Source organism: Mycosarcoma maydis, chromosome 5, assembly GCF_000328475.2.
Source record: "Mycosarcoma maydis chromosome 5, whole genome shotgun sequence".
NCBI classification, from domain to species: domain Eukaryota; kingdom Fungi; phylum Basidiomycota; class Ustilaginomycetes; order Ustilaginales; genus Mycosarcoma; species Mycosarcoma maydis.
Window position 1 is genome coordinate 620,654 of NC_026482.1, and position 20,069 is coordinate 640,722.

The window sequence follows — 20,069 nt, forward strand, 5'->3', positions numbered from 1 at the left end:
TGGTGGGAAAGAGAGCTGATCTCGAGAACAAACTTGGGAGCGACTCCGGCAGCTGCGGGTCGGTCTGGCTGGTATTCAATGTGATAGAATTGAAGCAGGATCATGAATGTTGTATGTGCCCATGCTTCACAGCGGTGCCCATTGACGTTGTCTGAACGTGGATCGTATAGAGTGGCCGACCAGGAGGGTCAGAGACGCAGTTTTGCACGAAGTGAGCCTGATGGTGATTTTGACGGTGCTTGTCTAGGGGAACAAGACTGGATCGCATAGCACGAACGCATAGAAGACGAACAAATGTACGATCGAGGCGTGAGGTGGAGGAAGGCACAGGAGTGTCTTGAGTGTTTGTGGCATCTAGACGCGGAGAAGTCAATCTTGAATCGCGAATCGCGAATCACGAATCACGAATCACGAATCTAGAAGGTCTTGTAATCACGAATTCATTAGCAACGAACGGCAAAGCGGGGAAGGCAGTAGAGGAAGGCAATCAAATCGTGAATAACTAGCACACTTGTCACTGTATCGGCCCTGCGGTCCGTACAAGCAGAAAAAGGTACGCTTTTTAAATAATTAGCATATATTTTTGGATATTATTAATATTCGTGATTGTTGAGGCAGAAGAGCCAACGCAGTGCAACATCCAACCGTTTGCTCACTCAGCCAACTGAATACAAAAGATGGCAAGAAGGCTCAAGCTCAGCAAAGACGGGAGCAACACAGGCAAGCGTCGGGCAGACTCGTGCCGACACTGTCTGTGGTCGGAATAGCAGTAGGTCGGACAAGTCTCAGACGGATGGTGTCGGAGTTGTGCTCTCTACAATTCGCTCACAGTGTGCTCCCACTTTGGACCCCTTAATCGAGCTGGATCTGCTTCGCTCCGAATGCAGCCCGGAATGGGACGCGCGCTGTTGGCTGGCCTGTAGTCGATCAACGACACCGTCCTTGACCTAGTTCGAAGTCCAATGCCAATATCCGAATTGTTCCGAACGATGTCAATGACAATGAAAGACGTTGAGATCGATCAGCTTCGGCAATCTTGTTGCTTTATCACGTTGGCCGATTCGGCCAGTCGCGATCTGGAGACCCAGTCCGGTTTCTCCGCCTTGGTACCAGGCTGCTGGTTTCACCCAACTGCTTCACCGTTACATTGTGGTATGGTAACCGACTGCAGAGTCTAGCTGTATTGGTAGTCGTTCCATGGCGGTTCGTTGTGTGACCGTTGCCAAGCAAATGGTGACCAGACTCGCCTTGCAGACATTTCTCACTGTGTTCGAGGTGAAGATGGCTTGCGGGGTCCAAATCAGGGTCCGTCTCGGAAACATCCGGGACGTCGTGTTGTTCTTTTCTTCACAGCCCCGGACTCGCCACGCGAAAACCGGGACGGATGTTTCCGCGCTTGTTTAAAATAGGTAGCACAGGGCGACACACTTCAGTGACGCATCAAAACACGAATGCAAAGCCAGCAACGGGATCAGATTAGTTGCACAGCACAGCCAGCACCTCGTACCTTCCTATTTTGGTCCGCATTTCAGCCTGCAAGGTGCCGATGGCGAGCGTCAACGTCATGTCATCGTAGTTCGTTGCAAACGAACGTGTCGACCCACGACGCAAAATTGTCGTGCGCTTCGTCGGCTGGATTTTCTCCGCGCTCATCGTCGCCGTCTCTGAACTTGCCAGTGCGCACTGCATGATTCAACCAAATTGAATGAAGAAGAGTCAAACAAAAGAGTCACGATTGCGGAGTGCGAGGTAGGTGGACCATCCCCGTCATCGACACGCAAAATCTTCACGCTTGCAAACTTACCCAGTACGCGATGTAGGCCAAGCTGACAAGTGCCTTTGCCGAGGTCAGCGTCAAGATCGTCTCCGATCTGTCTCACGTCGACCATACCAACAAGATGAAATCGAATCAGCTTAGCTGAGCGTTTCGTCCCGCACTTGACCTCTCCTTATTCGTCTCGTCCCGTTGACTCACAATGATGTTGGTATATTCGTTCATGCTCTCACCGTCCCGGATCATACCTGCAATGCACTCTTGCAGAAATGCTTCGCTTGGCTTACCGCACACCGTAGTTGAGCTGGCATCACGATGACAAGCAGCTTCCAGCGCCGCCACAAACGCACCAGGCCCTAATGACAGCGCTTCACCTTCGCCTGGACGGTGGTACAAAGCTGCAAACAAGAGTCGGATCGCTGTCAAAGGTCAGTGGGAGAGCGGAGGTTCTTTCTGCTATAGCTGCCAACCAGGATCAACGTACCACGATGCGTCGCGATCAGTGCGACAGATTTCATTCTCCCGTACTCGCCCGATAGCAAGCGAAAGCACTCGTCGAGCCATCTCTGCGTCATAAGCTCTGGACATAATCCAATGACTACGGCAGTGCAAGATCGCAGCTGCGATTTCTCGTTGTCGCTCATCTTCGCCGGGTCCAGCTCTGGATCGGCAAAGAAGCAACGCTCGCCAATATCTGCGTTTGCCCTGAAGCTGCTCTGAGCGGACTGAGACAGCAGCAGTAAAGGTCGCAACCCGCGACGAGATACTAAGCGAATTGCAGCATCCAAACTGGTGAAAACATCGTGCGCCGTTACCAGATCTGCACCAAAGCCGACCCGACGCAAGCGTGACAGCAGCGATTGCGACGACTCCTTGCTGGTGTTGCTGCAGAAGCGTATGTTGAGACGGCCTTGGTATTTCTGCTGAGCAGCTCGAAGCTTCCGCATTGCCTCGACTGCTCCCAGGGTTGGCTTGTCTCCTATGTGGCACGTGCCATTCAGATCGATCAGGATGTTGTACTTTGCCGGCTTCATGTTACGTGCTGTCGAGCTAAGCTGTTTAATGGTGCGAGGTAAAATCATACAGTGATTGAGCCAGCGAATGGATTTAAGCATGCCCAGAGCAAGTAAGAGGAGAGAGGTTGATGGTGCCCACGGCTAACTGTGATGGTGGATGCGAGTCGGTAGTGTATCTCTGGTGATTCGTGATTCGCCTTCTTTCTAGTCACTTGACTCGTGACTGTTGTACCGTGACTGTACAGTTACAGTACAAGTACAGTCCATGTGGAGGGTCAGGGTCAGAGAAGCAAGGATAAGGATGGCGCGTCAAATGTTAAACACGAAATCACGAATCGTGAAAATGTTGTTTGAGGCGTAAGGCTATCCCGCCTTTGTTCTCAGTCACGATTTCGAAAGACATCAGCGGTCATTGGTGATCACGATTGCTAGGAATGGGCTCATCTCTCGTTTGCAGGTCGAAAACGTTGGTAGAAGTGCTTCATCTTGGCCTCGCAGCTCTCGGAGAAAGTCTCGGGGAGCTCTCCCACCAGTCTTGCAGGACTGCCCCCGAATATAGAAAAGGAGGGTATCACCGTGTTTGGGGCGACAACGCTGCCGTCCAGGATTCGAGCGCAATCCTTGATAATTACAAATCGGCCAACGAGACAATTGGCTCCAATCTCGACGTGCGACCCAACTGATGCAGCTTCCAACACTGTGTTAGCTCCCACTGAAACGTGGTCGCCCATTTTCATCGGGTAGTAAGAAAAGATACTGTAGCGCATCATCGTTCGATTGTTAGCACCTTGACCAAGCTAGGAGCACCTACAACTTGCCGCGATCATCATGTCTCGTTCACATTGGTCCACTTACCCTTTGTATGTCTTGTATGGAGGACGTATCACGCTAGACTCGGCCAATATACAGTATCTGCCTATAAAAATGGCCACAGATTGCGCCGGCTGCGTTTGACTCCCTACTGCTGTTGAAGAGGTCGAAGAAGGAGATATCCTCTTCAGATCACCTCGAATAATTGCTCCGTGCTGAATGATACACTTTCCGCCAAGAATGATGTTCTGTGAGCCCAGAATGGTGGCCTTGCGCGATACCTTGTTGCCCGTCAAAGCGGTTTGAACGTACTCGTTCGGATGGTAGGGCGACACATGACTGATTGTCGATGGCATCTTCGGTCAACCCTGTCATTAAGGTACTATGCGATGGAGCGGATAGGAGCAGTCTCGAGTATAGGCATCCAACGTAGCGCGGTAAATGGTATCGAAGCAACAGCGTCTGTCCACGCACGACTTGCTTTCGTGTGTAGAGCCGTGAGTCGTGAGTATTGCATCTTTATTCTTTGATATTCGGGAATCGGATTTGGCACGGATCATGTTCAATGGTGCACACCCAAAGGCGCGCTCTCCACTTGCACCATCATCCATGTACAACTCGCCGCTCGCGAAGCTGTAGCCGTCAACACACGCTACCATCATCACCTCATACAAGCCGGGTACGTACGACTAAATTGATCCTCCGTTCCGTACAAATCCTGCTTGTAAGCTCCGGCTCAAGCATCTGCGGCGGTGGAGGCATCATCGTCAACTATGGACGTCACAAAAGCTGTGTCCGCGTACATCCAGCGCATGATCACAGAGGTCGCCGGCATCAAGGTCCTTCTACTCGATCAGCACACCACTCCCATCATTTCTACTTCCTTCACCCAATCATCTCTACTCAGTCATGAGGTCTATCTCACAGATCGTGTCGACAATGCAAACCGCGATCGTATGCGCCACCTCAATTGCATTGCACTCCTCCGACCCACCCCGCAGTCCATTTCTGCTTTGGCTCACGAATTGCGTCTACCAAGATACAGGTCCTATTGGCTCTACTTCACAAATGTGCTTCAAAAGCAAGATATCGAGCTTCTAGCCGAGGCAGACGAGCACGAAGTCGTCAAAGAGGTTCAGGAGTTTTTCGCAGACTACCTGCCAGTCAATACTGACCTTTTCTCCCTCAACATCGACACGCCTCCTGCGCGTATCTGGGGGGGGAACCCCGCCAGTTGGGACCAACACAGCTTGGTTCAGCACGTCAACGGCCTCTTGGCACTCCTTCTCAGTCTAAAGAAGAAGCCAATCATCAGATATGAAAGGATGAGTATGCTGGCCAAGAAGCTAGGAGAAGAGCTCTCAGTGAGTCTCAGATGCGTTCCCCTCTCGCATCATCACGCTTGTTGTTGACTGACTGTCTTCATATTTTCTCTGACGTTCTGTTGACTTTTCTTCCCGTCTTTCTTGCAGTACCATATCAATGATAGCCAGTCTGGCCTGTTCGACTTCAGGAGAACGGAGAACGTGCCACTCCTTTTGATACTCGATCGCAGAAATGACCCTGTTACACCACTTCTGACGCAGTGGACGTACCAAGCTATGGTTCATGAGGTTCTTGGTATCAAGAATGGTCGCGTCAGCCTCGCTAATGCAGATGGAATCCGCCCCGAACTTCAAGTAAGTGCCACGAACCAAGGCAAGTCTTGACCGTGCTATATTAAAATCATCGCTGACCGTCGTTTCCGTTCATTCCACTTCTCTTAATTCGGCTACCCTCTTTCTATAGGAAATTGTGCTATCAGGTGATCAGGATCCATTCTTTTCGGCCAATCTCTTCGACAATTTTGGCGATCTGGGCGCTTCGATCAAGAAATATGTGCTCGAGTATCAATCAAGAACGGCTTCCAACGCCACTATTGACACGGTTGCTGATATGAAGCGCTTCGTCGAGGAGTATCCTGAGTTTCGCAAACTCGGTGGCAATGTCAGTAAGCACGTCGCACTGCTCGGCGAACTCAGCCGTCGCGTCGAAAGGGACTCGCTCCTCGAAATCTCAGAACTGGAGCAGTCTCTCGCCAGCGTCGAGAGCCACGCTTCCGACCTCAAAGCCGTTCAAACCATGATTGAGTCGCCTCAGATCTCTCATGATGCCAAGATTCGAGTTGCTATCCTATATGCACTGCGATACCAAAAGCTGCCCAGCAACCAAATCCAAAAGATGGTGCAGGAACTTCTGAAGGCGGGTGTCCCCGAAAGTCGTGCTGCCCTTGTCTTCGTCACCCTCAACATCGCAGGAGCGGACCAACGGCAAGACGATCTGTTCGCAAATGAAAACTTCTTTTCAAGAGGCAGAAGCGCTTTGAAAGGGCTCAAGGGTGTCGAGAATGTCTATACGCAGCACACCCCACACCTGGTCCAGACTGTGGACAATCTCATGCGAGGCAGACTGAGGGATACCAGCTATCCGTTTGCATCTTCGGGTCATAGCTCAGCACCGGCAAATCCTGCCGAGCGCCCGCAAGATGTCATCCTGTTCATCATCGGAGGCGCAACCTATGAGGAAGCTCGATCCATTGCATTGTTGAACGCTCAGCACCAGCGCGGCGCCCAGCCGGGCGCTCAGCAGGCTACGGTCGGTGGTGTGGCAGGCACGGGTACTCGCTTTCTCCTCGGAGGCACCTCAATACACAACAGCAGATCGTACCTGGACATGATTCAAGATGCGGCGTCGCGTTTTGATGGGCGATTTGCTAAACCGCCGGCCAATCTAGGAACCGGAGGACCAGCGCTGAATCTTAGCATAGGACCTGTACAGCTAGCCGTGGGAGGACGTCAGGATGGCTCGAGGCAGGACGGTTCCATGGCTGTCGCTTCTGTCAACTTGCTCGATTCGGAATATCTTGGCGAGGCAGCAAGTGGTGCTAGAGATCTTGCCACTGACATTTTTGGCCGTGTCAGGAGGGGAGTAGAAGGCACTATCGGTGGCCTACAGTGATTTGTCGCATCAATTCTTGTAAAATTGTTCATGAATGCGAAGTGTCATTGATGAACCTACACGTTACCACACCAAGCGTGGACGCGGTGGGGATAGACGTTCAGCGAGACTTGGTTGTCCTCCGAAACAGGAACAAGGACGCGTATGCGCTAGATGGATGATAAGAGATCGTAGCACGAGGAGTGGACAGAATGCTCAGCTAGAGCTGATGGATGGGTCTTCGATTCCAGCACACCTCAATCTCAAGAGAAGCCTCCCACGTGTGGATCATTAAGCGGATGGCCAGGCTCGGTGGCTTCTAGCACCTCATATAGCTCGTTTGTTGGCTTCGCACAGCCTCGACATGCTGCTAGTGCATGGCTTACTAATTTGTTCGATATACACGCTAAGGCTGACTCAGTGTCGTATTCTCGTTAACCAATAGCCCTTCCGACCATCCATCCGCTATACAGCTGACTAGCCAACGATTGCAGTCAAGCTGCAGATGTCAATCTCACAATCTCAGTCCAACTCACATCTGACAACCTCCGAGCCTCCTTATAGGAAACGATCACACCAGCAAGTAAATATGCACGAAAGCAGTTATGACCATAGGAAGCTCTGTCGAAGAATTCCTAGCACCTGTACACCGCCCCCAGCAGCGCGGCAACTACTGTCGTGTCGGCCATATTGCCCGCCACTTCCGAGTCCCTCCATCCTGCGGCCGTTGCGCTTAGGCACACGGCATCTCAGACCACAAGCAGTGCCTCCAATGCCGTCTCACTCGTGAAACTGCTGGATCGCCTGGCATGCACCAATCTCTGACCTGCTCCAGCTGCCTTTAGCGCACCCCGCCGAATGTAGCTCTCACAGGTCCGCCCATGTGACCACCGTGTAGTGCACCAGAAACTATGAAGTTCTGCCGTAGAATGTCTGAAGGTCTCTTGAAGTAACGATCAGCATCCTCGCCGACCCGTCCTCCCACGCATTAGATGCGATTTGTATACACATACAAGAGCCGTTGTCAGCCCTCCCAAACACTGTCTCACACCCTCGTTGGACGCTTTACAATGACGCCTCGAATACAGCTTTGACTATTTCACCCGCCAGCTCTCTTCTCAGAGTCGCCCCGACCGCCGACTCACCGTCGTTTAATTGTTGCGCCACGCCTCGCCTTCTCTGCGGCAACTTCAATCGTGAATCTGTACACCCACTCACGTGACTATGGAAACTAGACGCTGACCTAGTGTCGGCTCATGCACACATCTTTCTCTCAACACTCTCACGACATGGTCTGGACCAAGTCGCCCCCTTCAACCTTGGCATATTTGCTTGTGCCTCTTGCAGGTGCACCACGATCGATCTAGCCTTCGCGTGCACGCTATTGACCAACCCTATCATCACCATCAACCGCTTCGACAACGATCACAGCTCCGACAACTACGCTGTTGCAGCTCAATCATGAATCCCAATGGGCTGCTCCTCACCCTTCTTCCCTCTCCAAATTCTTGCGCATCAAGGACGAGCAGGCCTTTTCTGAAGCTGTACAAGTGGCGTGGCACCAACGCTTAGCGAACCTCCCAAGCACGAAGCCTAACGACCGAACGATCGAAGAAAATCTAGACACCTTCGCACAAGAATTCATGATTCACGATTGAGAGCGACAATCGAACAAGGCTTCGAGAAGACGGTGAAGCCCTGCATTCACGAAGGAGAGACAGGTCACTCAGCCATGGTTAACGACCATCTGCATGCGCTTAGAGCCGATGCTAATCGACCTTGGCGCACGTTTCAAGCCAGCCGGTACTCCTTCCACATTCATGATTTGGAAGGAAAACAAAGAACGTATAGACAAGCACTTATGATGATGTTCGTTTATTGATTCGACCCAGTCCGATGTCGCTAGGACAGCGTGCTGAGTCCAGCTGGTAGAACGGCGAAAAGGTTGCAATTTCGCACCAAGTTTGCCACAATCGTGAATTACCGATCCTTGATCTTTATGCAAGCTAGCCCGCCTCGGCAGCAACGAAGCAGCCGCACGTGAAATCGCATCTCTGACCACGGCCATGGCTCAGTCGTGAGTCGTGAGTCGTAAGTCACAAGCGGCTCATAAAGCGGCCGAGAAAGGAAGCAGTACTTGCCTCCTGAATGGGTTATGTTCTTCACCGCTGTGATCAGCGAATCAAGAATCACGAGAAACACGAACCATGAGTGCATTTAAGAATTCAGTCACGAGTCACGAGTCTGTGAGTGGCAAGTCGGTTTTCGGATCGGATGGCATTCACGATTGCGATCACCAGACATGACAAAACAAAATTTCCCGTACAAGAAATTCGACATAAGTTCAGCTAACTTAAAAAAAACTTGGACCATGGTGTCTTGAATGAAATCGTGAATACATGCATTCATTCGTGATTATTGTTTTGCTCCAATACCAAGATTTGTGTCTTGTGTGTGATCTCCTATGCGACTGGCTGACAAACTAGTGGGAGGATTGCCGTCCTCGGAACCACCCTAGGTGTTCAATATTCTCGGTGAATCCTTAGCGGGCGCTAGATGATCGAAGTCTCCCTTTCCATAGAGAGGCGAGTTGGGACTGAGTAGGGTCGAGAATGGTTTGGAATGTATTTGGATAGTGTGAATTGGACAAGGGACTAACTACAAAGTGTGAGCGTTCCCTCTGTATTTATGTACATGAGTCGACTGGAGTATCCTACATGAGCTTCTCCCTATACGTCGCCTGCTCATACAACTGACTAGCTGTGGCCACAACTGGCCAGATGCATGAGTCTGTTCTCTTTCAGGTTCTATCACTTGGTGCGAGTCGTGAGTCTGTAGCCAACGGCATATTCGTGATTCCCACAGTCGTCCAGCGACTTGTGTGAATTTACCCTGGGCTTCTCGCTACCAGCGCTATGTTATGGACCGGGTAAAACTCCGGCGTTCTGAGACACCTACTCGTACCCGTCCGGTGACTGAGAGGGTTGCGGACATTCCGCGAGCTTACTCGTTCCCATCCGGTCACTCGTGTGTACCGTTTGGGTAACTGCAAGGGCTGCATGATTGTGGGCGATCAGACTAAACGCCAATCGCAGATATTCTACAACGTGACTTATGACTGAGTGTGGGGGATGAGCTGTATGATAAGATCCGTCTTGCTGATGCTAGAAATTCAAAAATGAGCCACAAAATGATCAGGTTTCAAAAAGGTAGTATCTACCAGACCATGAATGCTGTGAAAATTCGTGATTCTGAATGTATGCTAATCATCATTGGCCTGATCGTCTACAATTTTCCATTCGTGACAAAAAACAAAAAAACAAAAAAAAACGGAAGATCGCGTTCTAATAGCCACCCTTGAGCCTGGACTTCGAGAATAGATCAAGTATAACTTAAACGAAGCATTTTGACTCCATTGAGATCTTAAGAAAAAACAAATTTTAATGTTCGATGCACAATAAATACAGACTCGAAGCTTTTGGCCAGATGCTGAAGAAGACAACCAACGACTCGAAGGGGCACAATTATTTGCTGTTCGAATTACGAATATCTGCGAATCGTGAATGGCATTTAGTCTGATCATTTACAATCATTCAGTGATTCACGATTCACGATTCACGATTCGTGATTCTGTGATTCATGATCTGAGTTACCCGACCCGGACACACGAGTGACCAGACGGGACCGAGTTAGTCCGCATTAATTTTATCTCCCCGACGGGAACGAGTTATCCTCAACAATCACGAATTTCATCCACGCTTTGTCCGGCGGGAACGGGCAAGCCCTGCGGTATGTCCGCAAATCACGAATTGTAAATTGTGAATCACAATCGTGAATATGCCCACGAGTACCGTAGCTAACCTGAGTTTCCATGCTACATGACACAGCGCTGGTAGCGAGAAGCCCAGAGTAGATTCACACAAGTCGCTGGACGACTGTGGGAATCACGAATATGCCGTTGGCTACAGACTCGCACCAAGTGGTAGAACCTGAGGGAGAGCAGACTCATGCATCTGGCCAGTTGTGGCCACGGCTAGTCGGTTGTATGAGCAGGCGACGTATAGGGAGAAGCTCATGTAGGATACTCCAGTCGACTCATGTACATAAATACAGAGGGAACGCTCACACTTTGTAGTTAGTCCCTTGTCCAATTCACACTATCCAAATACATTCCAAACCATTCTCGACCACTACTCAGTCCCAACTCGCCTCTCTAAGGAAAGGGAGACTTCGATCATCTAGCGCCCGCTAAAGATGGTCACCAAGAAATTGAATAGCGCCCGCTAAAGATCCACCAAAATCTCAAGAGGTCGCATTCGTGATTCGTGATTTATAGCTTGGAGCCTTCTATTGCGGCATTCACGATTGTGTAGGCTTCTTCAGTCTCACGGCTACATCAATCGTGAATTACGAATGCGTCTTGCTTTGATTCACGATTTCCTCATGTTGTCATTTTGCATATATTAAGGCTAGCAGACCGGTACTTTGCACACCCTTTCTTGACTTGCTCTCTCTATTTGTCAGGAATCACGAATAAGAGAATTTCGTTGTTTAATCAGTAATTGACGTTATCTAAGACTTGTCATGATTCATGATTTTGCCAATCGTGAATCACGAATATTCACGAGTACCACCTTCTCGAATCGCTAGGCTACGAATACATGCATTCATTCGTGATTATTGCTTTGCTCCAATCACGAATACCAGGATTTGCGTCTTGTGTGTGATCTCCATATGTTAGAATATCTACGATTGGCGTTTAGTCTGATCGCCCACAATCATGCAACCCTTGCAGTAACCTAACCGGTATACACGAGTGACCGGACGGGAACGAGTAGGTGTCTCAGTACGCGCGCCATACGCGCGCGACACGCACTCAGTACACCAGCGGTACGTCCGCGGTACGCGTGCGATACACTCGCAGTACGCGCGCCATACGCGCGCGACACGCGCTCAATGCACCCGCAGTACGACCGCGGTACGCGTGCGATACACTCGCAGTACGCGCGCCATACGCGCGCGACACGCGCTCAATGCACCCGCAGTACGACCGCGGTACGCGCGCAAGTATAGTAACTCGCCAGAGTTTCCCCGCTTCACAACATAGCGCTGGTAGCGAGAAGCCCAGAGTAGATTCACACAAGTCGCTGGACGACTGTGGGAACACGCCGTTGGCTACAGACTCGTACCAAGTGGAAGAACCTGAGGGAGAACAGACTCATGCATCTGGCCAGTTGTGGCCACAGCTAGTCAGTTGTATGAGGAGCTGACGTATAGGGAGAAGCTCATGTAGGATACTCCAGTCGACTCATGTACATAAATACAGAGGGAACGCTCACACTTTGTAGTTAGTCCCCTTGTCCAATTCACACTATCCAAATACATCCCAAACCATTCTCGACCCCACTCAGTCCCAACTCGCCTCTCTAAGGAAAGGGAGACTTCGATCATCCAGCGCCCGCTAAGGATTCACCGCGAATATTCGAATAGGTTATGAGCCCAATCAATGATCAAGACCTTGCCTTCTCCTCTATGAGGGTTGGACTACCCAAAACGGCTGATGTCCTCGGAGGACTACTTCGAATGGGCGACCTCGATGCAAAATGTCCTTTCGTGCAAAAACGCGAACTTATGGTTCATCATCGAGGGACGACTCGTCAAACCCGAGGAACATCTGGGTGAGGGAGACCTTAAGGAAGTGAAGCTCGGCAACAAATTCCCTACTAAGGATATCGCCGAGTACTATCGAGCTGACGTGGAAGCACGCAGCATACTCCTCAACTCCCTTGGACCCGCCCAACAAGCCCTGGTCGATACGTCAACTACTGCTCGAAAAGTCTGGGAGAAACTTCGCGAGAACTACGCGCAGAACGTTGCTCAGCAGATTGCTTCACTCGAAGCGCAGTTGGCGAACCTACTACCAAGGAGATGACCAAGATCAACGTCTACTCCCTACAAGTTGGAGACTATCTGCAGGAAACTTGACCACGTGGATGCTCCGGTTAGCGGACTTCGCAAACTGAGAACCTTTCTGCGTGGCCTCGGTCCCCAGCACGATGTCTGGCGAAAGATCTTCTACTTCAACACTCGTCTCTTCTTCCAGAAGGAAGGAGATTCCGACGAAACAGCCAACAAGAAGGCCCTGGAAGACTACGAAATTGCCGTCAGCACGATTATGGCTGAAGAAGCCGAGCAAAAGTCTTTCCGGCGCCAATACCCAGCTCGGGCCATGCAAGCCCAGTCGCAGCCTGTCAAAAAGGGCAAAGACAAATTCTGCACTAACTGCAAGAGGGATAACCATAACCTCGAAGACTGCTTCATGGAAGGAGGTCCCAAACACAAGGATCGCACCGAGAAGCAAAAGCAGAAGAAAACCAAGAAAGTGACGGGAAACCTGGCACAAGTCGACTCCGACGAGATGAATCTGTGTCTCCACGTGTCCACACCCGATGACAACGTCGCTCCCCAAAATGAAACCTGGATCATTGACTCTGGCGCAAGCCGACACATGACCGGCGACAAGACCCTCTTCTCGACGTACGGACCATCTCCTGTCCAGGAGGTATTCGTCGCTGACAACAGAGGAGTTCCGGTTGCTGGGCATGGGCAACGTCAGACTGGTGATGAGTAACTCGAAGGGATCGCGGAAGTCGATTACACTTCAAGATGTCCTCCACGTTCCAGGACTTGGGAACAATCTCTTCTCTACACCACAGGTGCAACGCCTCGGTGGAAGCATCAACTTCACCAAGAAAACGGTCGAAATCTTCGACAAAAAGGGTCGACTGGCCCTGAGGGGCAAACGCCGTGGAGATGTGAACTACCTGCTAGTGGAAGGAACTACCACCGCAGTAGCCAAACTCGTTACTAGCGAGAAAGCCTTGGACCAAGCCAAACTCTGGCACCAACGGCTAGGCCACCTCCACATGCAAGCCACGCTCAAGACAGCATCGCTTACCGACGGCATGAACCTAAAGGCTATGTCGGGCCTCTCTGTCGGGAACAACTGCGAAACCTGCATCAAGTCGAAGCATAGGCACGCACCGATCAAGAGCCGTGGACCCCAAGACAACTCGACCACTCGAGCTAGTTCACATGGATCTTGCGGGGCCTCTGCCGGAAGGCTTATCCAAAGAGAAATATTACCTACTCATGGTGGACGATTGCACGAGATACTGCTTCGGGGCGGCACTGATCTATAAGTCATCAGCCTTCCAAGCATTCCGAACCATCGATCGATGGACCCAAACGCAACTGGGAAAGCGTATCTGCCGAGTCCGAACGGACAATGGTGGTGAATTCTTGAGCAGAGAGTTCTCGAACTACCTCAATCACCGAGGTATAGGACGAGAGGTCACTCCAAGATTCACACCACAATCCAACGGTCTCGTGGAGCGCACTAACCAGATTGTCAAGGATTATATTCGGTGCATGCTAGAAGAAGCAAACTTGACTACCCAGTACTGGCCATTCGCCTTCAGTCACGGGCTGAAGCTTCGAAACATGTCGGCCACCAGCACGGATTCTTCCAAGACACCTCATGAAGGAATGCATGGCAAACGCCAGGATCTTCAAGGCCTCCGGGTCTTTGGGTGTAAAGCATGGGCACGCGTACCTGACGAACTCCGCAAATCCCTGGATCCCAAGTCTGTTGAATGCATACACCTGGGACATGTTAGCAATAACCACCCTTACATATACAGACTCATGGACGTAGAAACCGGCCAGATCTTCACAAGTCGGCACGTCATCTTCCGGGAGAACGAGCGGATTCGGCGAAAATCTGAAGCCCCCTTCGAGGAACTTTCAGATGATGAAACTGGAACCACGGGAAACAATCTCCCGAGGCCAGGATTACCGGCCCCGGTCCGCTCATCGCTGAACATCCCAAGGACTTCCCCATCGTCCGAAGAACCCAGTCAACCAGTGGGAGCCACCAACTACCCTCATCTCGCCTCAATAGAGGAAGCGCAATTAGCAGATACTACCGAGAGCGGTGATTCACTGGAGAGTCCAACTCAACAACTTGTTCCTTCAGCAGAATCCACAGATGACGAATTCCATGAACCGATCAACCTTATTCCCTCAAGAAGGCGACCTCAAGACATCCGAGGCCGGGACTCCCCATCGCGGCATCAAGAAATAGATGACGAGTCCGATGACCCTCTCGCTCTTCTCCCGACTCCTCACCAAACAGTGGGAGGAGATACAACAACAGTGGGAGATACAAGAACAGTGGGAGACAAAAACAACGCAAACGAGAGCACGGGTGACGAGTCACGTTACAACCTTAGGGCAAGGCCCCACAGACTTGGCGATTACGCCCGGCACGTGACAACAAATCTTTCAAAGCCACCGGCCACCCTGAAACAAGCTCGCATGCGCGCCGACTGGCCCCTATGGGAAGGTGCCATCCAGGCAGAACTCAAAAGTCATGAATCCAACAAGACTTGGACCCTCGTAGACCACCCACAAAACAAAGCCACCAATGTGGTCAGCTGCAAATGGGTATTCGCCCATCAAGAAAAAGGCCGATGGATCTCTCGACAAATACAAGGCACGACTCGTCGCACGAGGCTTCACACAGCGATACGGATACGACTACGACGAAACCTTCTCTCCAGTAGTAAAGGCCACCACGTTACGCATCCTCATCGGCCTCGCCGCGGCATTCGACTGGAAGATTGTTCATTGGGACGCAGTCACTGCTTTCTTAAACGGACGCCTATCGGCAGAAGTATACATGACGATGCCTCCCGGTCACGAAGTACCCGGGAAGGTCTGCTTCCTGAACAAAGCCATACTACGGTCTCAAGCAAGCCGGCCGCGAATGGTACCTCTTCGCTACGAAGGTACTCGAACAGCTCGGATTCACGAAACTGCAAGAAGACCACTGCCTCTTTCATTCCAAGAAGGCCGGACGACAGATCTTACTTGCATTATACGTCGATGACCTCGTCGCTGCGTCACCAAAAGCATCGGAACTCGCCTGGCTCCACACCGAAATCCAAACTCATTTAAAATCACAGATCAGGGCGATTTATCTTCTGTGCTCAACGTCAGCGTGTCGAAATCTACCAATTCCACTTCCCTAGGCCAACCTGGTTACATCCAAAAGATCCTCGATCGTTTCCAGATGCTCGAAGCGAAACCCGCCTTCACACCATTACCCGCCACTGGCATTGCTCATCCCGAAAACCCCGAGCACTGCTCCGTCGCGGACAAGGAACTCTTCCAACAGCTCGTAGGCTCTGTCAACTACCTGGCTTGCTACACTCGACCAGATGTGGCATACGCGGTACAAGCTCTCAGCCGCTATTTAGCTCAACCGACGATCCACGCACTCTCTGCTGGAAAACACCTTCTCCGTTACCTCAAGACTACGCAGGACTATCGCCTCCGGTTCCCCAAACTAGCGAGTGGGAGGAATCTGACCCTAGAGGTCTTCACGGACGCTGATTTTGCAAACCAGAAGGCGATTTACTCTCCCAATCAAGAGTTAACCACCAAAAACAAGATCGTCATACCGGTCGACACAACAAACACCCCTCGCAAAAGCGTCACAGGAATGATCTTCCTAATGAACGGTTCCCCAATCAGCTGGCTATCCAAACAACAACCTATCATCGCAACCTCAACACAAATGGCTGAATATATCGCGGCCGCGGAAGGCGCGATAGAAGCGTTGTGGATCAGAAGCCTGTTTCATTCCCTTCAACTTCGAGGAAAAGAAGCAATACCTCACTACATTGACAACCAGGCAGCGATCCAGCTATGCAAGAACCCCGGTACTTCACAAGGCTACAAAGCACATCGACATCATCTACCACAAGATACGCGAATTGGCCGCCGTCGGTGTTATCAACATCGAATATACCGAGTCAGGGGAGCAACGAGCGGATGCGCTCACAAAGACGCTCAACCGTCAGCAGATCGAAAAGTTCTGCAAGGAGATTGGCCTGAAAGACAGGTCCAACGAGAAATCCTCTCAATAAACTCCATGACGGAAACATCTGCCTTTCACAACCTTCAATTCGCCCTCGCTGAACGCGTGCGAAAACTAGGCAGATCGATACAACAGAAAGCCTGTTGGCCGCAGCTTTCGACCTGATGGGTTTGGATCATCCAAAGAAGGTCCCATCAAGGTTCAAGGACTTGCAAAAGGACTGGAAACCCAACTGACACAGTGGTATCCACAAAAGTCACCATGCACATTTCCTGATTCTCCCTCCACTGGAGGATAACGAGAACGAATACATGATGTATTCAGGGAACAAAACCTCACGCGTCGCCAAAAAACGAGCTGTGAAAGTTCCCAAATCACGAGCATCACGTAGGTTTCCCAGGACCATGGAGCAGTCAAGTAGTCAACGAAAGCTCACCGAACGAAGCTTCAACGAGGGCCCACCTAGAGGAAAGATTCGCTGGAAAGAGCCGCAGCGCACCTCAAATGCCCCAGACACTTACACTTCGATCCGTAAGAGGACACGGCGCACACACCTTCCAAACTTGGACGGAAAGTTTTACGCCGCACACATCAAGACAGAGAGCAACATGGCGCGATCCCCACCGAGTGGGAGCGTCAGTGTCTCTGCGATTCATGATTTGGGCACTCAAACACCATTCGAGTGGGAGTGTTAGAATATCTACGATTGGCGTTTAGTCTGATCGCCCACAATCATGCAACCCTTGCAGTAACCTAACCGGTATACACGAGTGACCGGACGGGAACGAGTAGGTGTCTCAGTACGCGCGCCATACGCGCGCGACACGCACTCAGTACACCAGCGGTACGTCCGCGGTACGCGTGCGATACACTCGCAGTACGCGCGCCATACGCGCGCGACACGCGCTCAATGCACCCGCGAATACGACCGCGGTACGCGTGCGATACACTCGCAGTACGCGCGCCATACGCGCGCGACACGCGCTCAATGCACCCGCAGTACGACCGCGGTACGCGCGCAAGTATAGTAACTCGCCAGAGTTTCCCCGCTTCACAACATAGCGCTGGTAGCGAGAAGCCCAGAGTAGATTCACACAAGTCGCTGGACGACTGTGGGAACACGCCGTTGGCTACAGACTCGTACCAAGTGGAAGAACCTGAGGGAGAACAGACTCATGCATCTGGCCAGTTGTGGCCACAGCTAGTCAGTTGTATGAGGAGCTGACGTATAGGGAGAAGCTCATGTAGGATACTCCAGTCGACTCATGTACATAAATACAGAGGGAACGCTCACACTTTGTAGTTAGTCCCTTGTCCAATTCACACTATCCAAATACATCCCAAACCATTCTCGACCCCACTCAGTCCCAACTCGCCTCTCTAAGGAAAGGGAGACTTCGATCATCCAGCGCCCGCTAAGGATTCACCGCGAATATTGAATATCCTATGCGACTGGCTGACGAACTATTGGATGGATGGTTGTCATCGGAACCACCCTAGGAGCCACCTGCGAGGGGTGATCTGTTAGAATATCTGCGATTGGCGTTTAGTCTGATCGCCCACAATCATGCAACCCTTGCAGTGACCCAACTGATATACTCGAGTGACCGGACGGGAACGAGTAGGTGTCTCAGTACGCGCGCTCAATGCACCAGCGGTACGTCCGCGGTACGCATGCGATACACCCGCAGTATGCGCACGACATGCGCTCAATGCACCCGCAGTACGACCGCGGTACGCCCGCAAGTATAGTAACACGCCAGAGTTTGCCCGGTTCACAACATAGCGCTGGTAGCGAGAAGCCCAGAGTAGATTCATACACGACTGTGGGAATATGCCGTTGGCTACAGACTCGCACCAAGTGGTAGAACCTGAGGGAGAGCAGACTCATGCATCTGGCCAGTTGTGGCCACAGCTAGTCAGTTGTATGAGCAGGCGACGTATAGGGAGAAGCTGATGTAGGATACTCCAGTGGACTCATGTACATAAATACAGAGGGAACGCTCACACTTTGTAGTTTCACTGGTCCAAAACAAACTATCCAAATATACATTCCAAAGCGTTTTCGACCACTACTCAGTCCCAACTCGCCTCTCTAAGGAAAGGGAGACTTCGATCATCTAGCGCCCGCTAAAAATTCACCAAAATATCAACATGATTGCTGTGAGAAGCCACCTATGACCTACCCTGGGTGGTTGCCGGGGTGGTTCCTAGGTCGACTTTTTCCTTTTTTCACGACATGACTCATGACTGTTGCAAGAGAGTTACTGGCAAAGCCAGCAGCTTGCGGGAGCATCGATCAGAGAGGAGAAGTATGTCCTCATGACTGAAAGCACAGCGGATCTCAAGCATCTGAAGGAGGTCGATAGTGGAGGACCAACGAGATGTTGTGGCCCTTCCGTACCGGGACCGACACTCGTGACTATGCCACCGAGCCCAACAGTGGGCAGGCCAGCTTCTACCGGATGCAGCATCAGGGCTAGACCAAGACGAGCAAGCTTATAGACGAAGCCAATCATGAATCGTCAGCGGATAGATGTCCGCATGAAACTCGACCTTGGCCGAGACCTTGCTGATCAAAAGACGGCAGCGTGCACAGACTGGCTCAGCGCGAGGCTGCTGCGACGTGTACAGAGGGAGGAGCGGTATGCTTCTGTTGCTGGCGCCGATACGGGTGTGGTGCTGCGGATGCTGCTGCGGGTACTGCCGACGCTGTTGATACTGTTGATGCCGACACTGATGATGTTGCTGCTGCTGTGATCGGCGCTGGTGCTGACACTGCTGAAGCCACACTATCAGATCTTGTCCTCGCCCCTTCTGCTAAGCGTCGATGCTCTCTCCTTGTCTCGTGCCATCTCCACTAATCGTAAGTGAAGGTCTTGCCACCCTCGCGTCTACAGAGACAAAGTCTGTGGCCCCATTGAGAGCGCGATAAGCTGCTCATGGTGATGGCGAGGTGAGGGGGGCAGACTGTCAGCGGCATCTCTTGTCCACCGACCATGGACCGTACTGCAGCCTCCGACCGTCTGCGGCAAGCGATCTCGATCCAGCTGGGATGCTTCGTCTTTGTCCTCCTCTCGCAAGTCACTCTCCGCCAATGGCCACAAAAGCCCCTTCGTTAACTGCCTGAGTTAGTTGGTAAGCATCATCCTATTCCTTGTCGCCAGCTTTCCCGCGCATCATTCACGAGTGTGACCTGCTAACCCGCCCCATTCATCGCGCTGGTCTCGCTTACTCGTTTGGCTGCTGGCCCTTTACTCACTCGTCCATCTCACTTGCTTGCTCGCTCGTTGGCTTTAATTAATTTATTATATTCGTGATTCATGATTGCATCGACAACAACTGTGGCGTATTGAGCTGTATGCTGTGACCAGTTGATTGATGGGGTGGTTGCTCATCGGAGGCCACCCCAGCAACCCAGGGTTGCTTAGTGAAAGTCATCCCTGAGGAGGAGCCTCGATCGGGGGTGCTTCCTCAAATGGCTCTTCAGGAGGAGCCACCCTACTAGGTGGCTTCTCACAGCAATCACCCCTCGCAGATGGTTGCC

The 20,069-nt window shown here is 51.5% G+C and overlaps 4 protein-coding genes across 4 annotated transcripts; 2 read left to right on the plus strand and 2 right to left on the minus strand.

The window, feature by feature from the left end:
• Window positions 1-1,567: 1,567 nt before the first annotated feature.
• Window positions 1,568-2,808, minus strand: UMAG_10081 (uncharacterized protein; the record flags this gene model as incomplete). The annotated part of the gene is made up of 4 exons (XM_011390506.1): window positions 1,568-1,683; window positions 1,805-1,871; window positions 1,976-2,154; window positions 2,259-2,808. The coding sequence occupies 4 exons, from the start codon at window positions 2,806-2,808 to the stop codon at window positions 1,568-1,570; spliced, it is 912 nt and encodes a 303-aa protein (XP_011388808.1).
• Window positions 2,809-3,230: 422 nt separating this feature from the next.
• On the minus strand, window positions 3,231-3,956 carry UMAG_10082 (putative dynactin Arp1 p25 subunit RO12; the record flags this gene model as incomplete). Its single annotated transcript, XM_011390507.1, has 2 exons — window positions 3,231-3,546; window positions 3,646-3,956. The coding sequence occupies 2 exons, from the start codon at window positions 3,954-3,956 to the stop codon at window positions 3,231-3,233; spliced, it is 627 nt and encodes a 208-aa protein (XP_011388809.1).
• A 417-nt stretch (window positions 3,957-4,373) lies between these two features.
• Window positions 4,374-6,597, plus strand: UMAG_02249 (putative vacuolar protein sorting protein VpsB; the record flags this gene model as incomplete). Its single annotated transcript, XM_011390284.1, has 3 exons — window positions 4,374-4,964; window positions 5,073-5,279; window positions 5,389-6,597. 3 exons carry the CDS (start codon window positions 4,374-4,376, stop codon window positions 6,595-6,597), a joined length of 2,007 nt encoding a protein of 668 aa, XP_011388586.1.
• A 12,164-nt stretch (window positions 6,598-18,761) lies between these two features.
• On the plus strand, window positions 18,762-19,386 carry UMAG_02251 (uncharacterized protein; the record flags this gene model as incomplete). The annotated part of the gene is made up of 2 exons (XM_011390285.1): window positions 18,762-18,834; window positions 19,157-19,386. 2 exons carry the CDS (start codon window positions 18,762-18,764, stop codon window positions 19,384-19,386), a joined length of 303 nt encoding a protein of 100 aa, XP_011388587.1.
• Window positions 19,387-20,069: the final 683 nt, after the last annotated feature.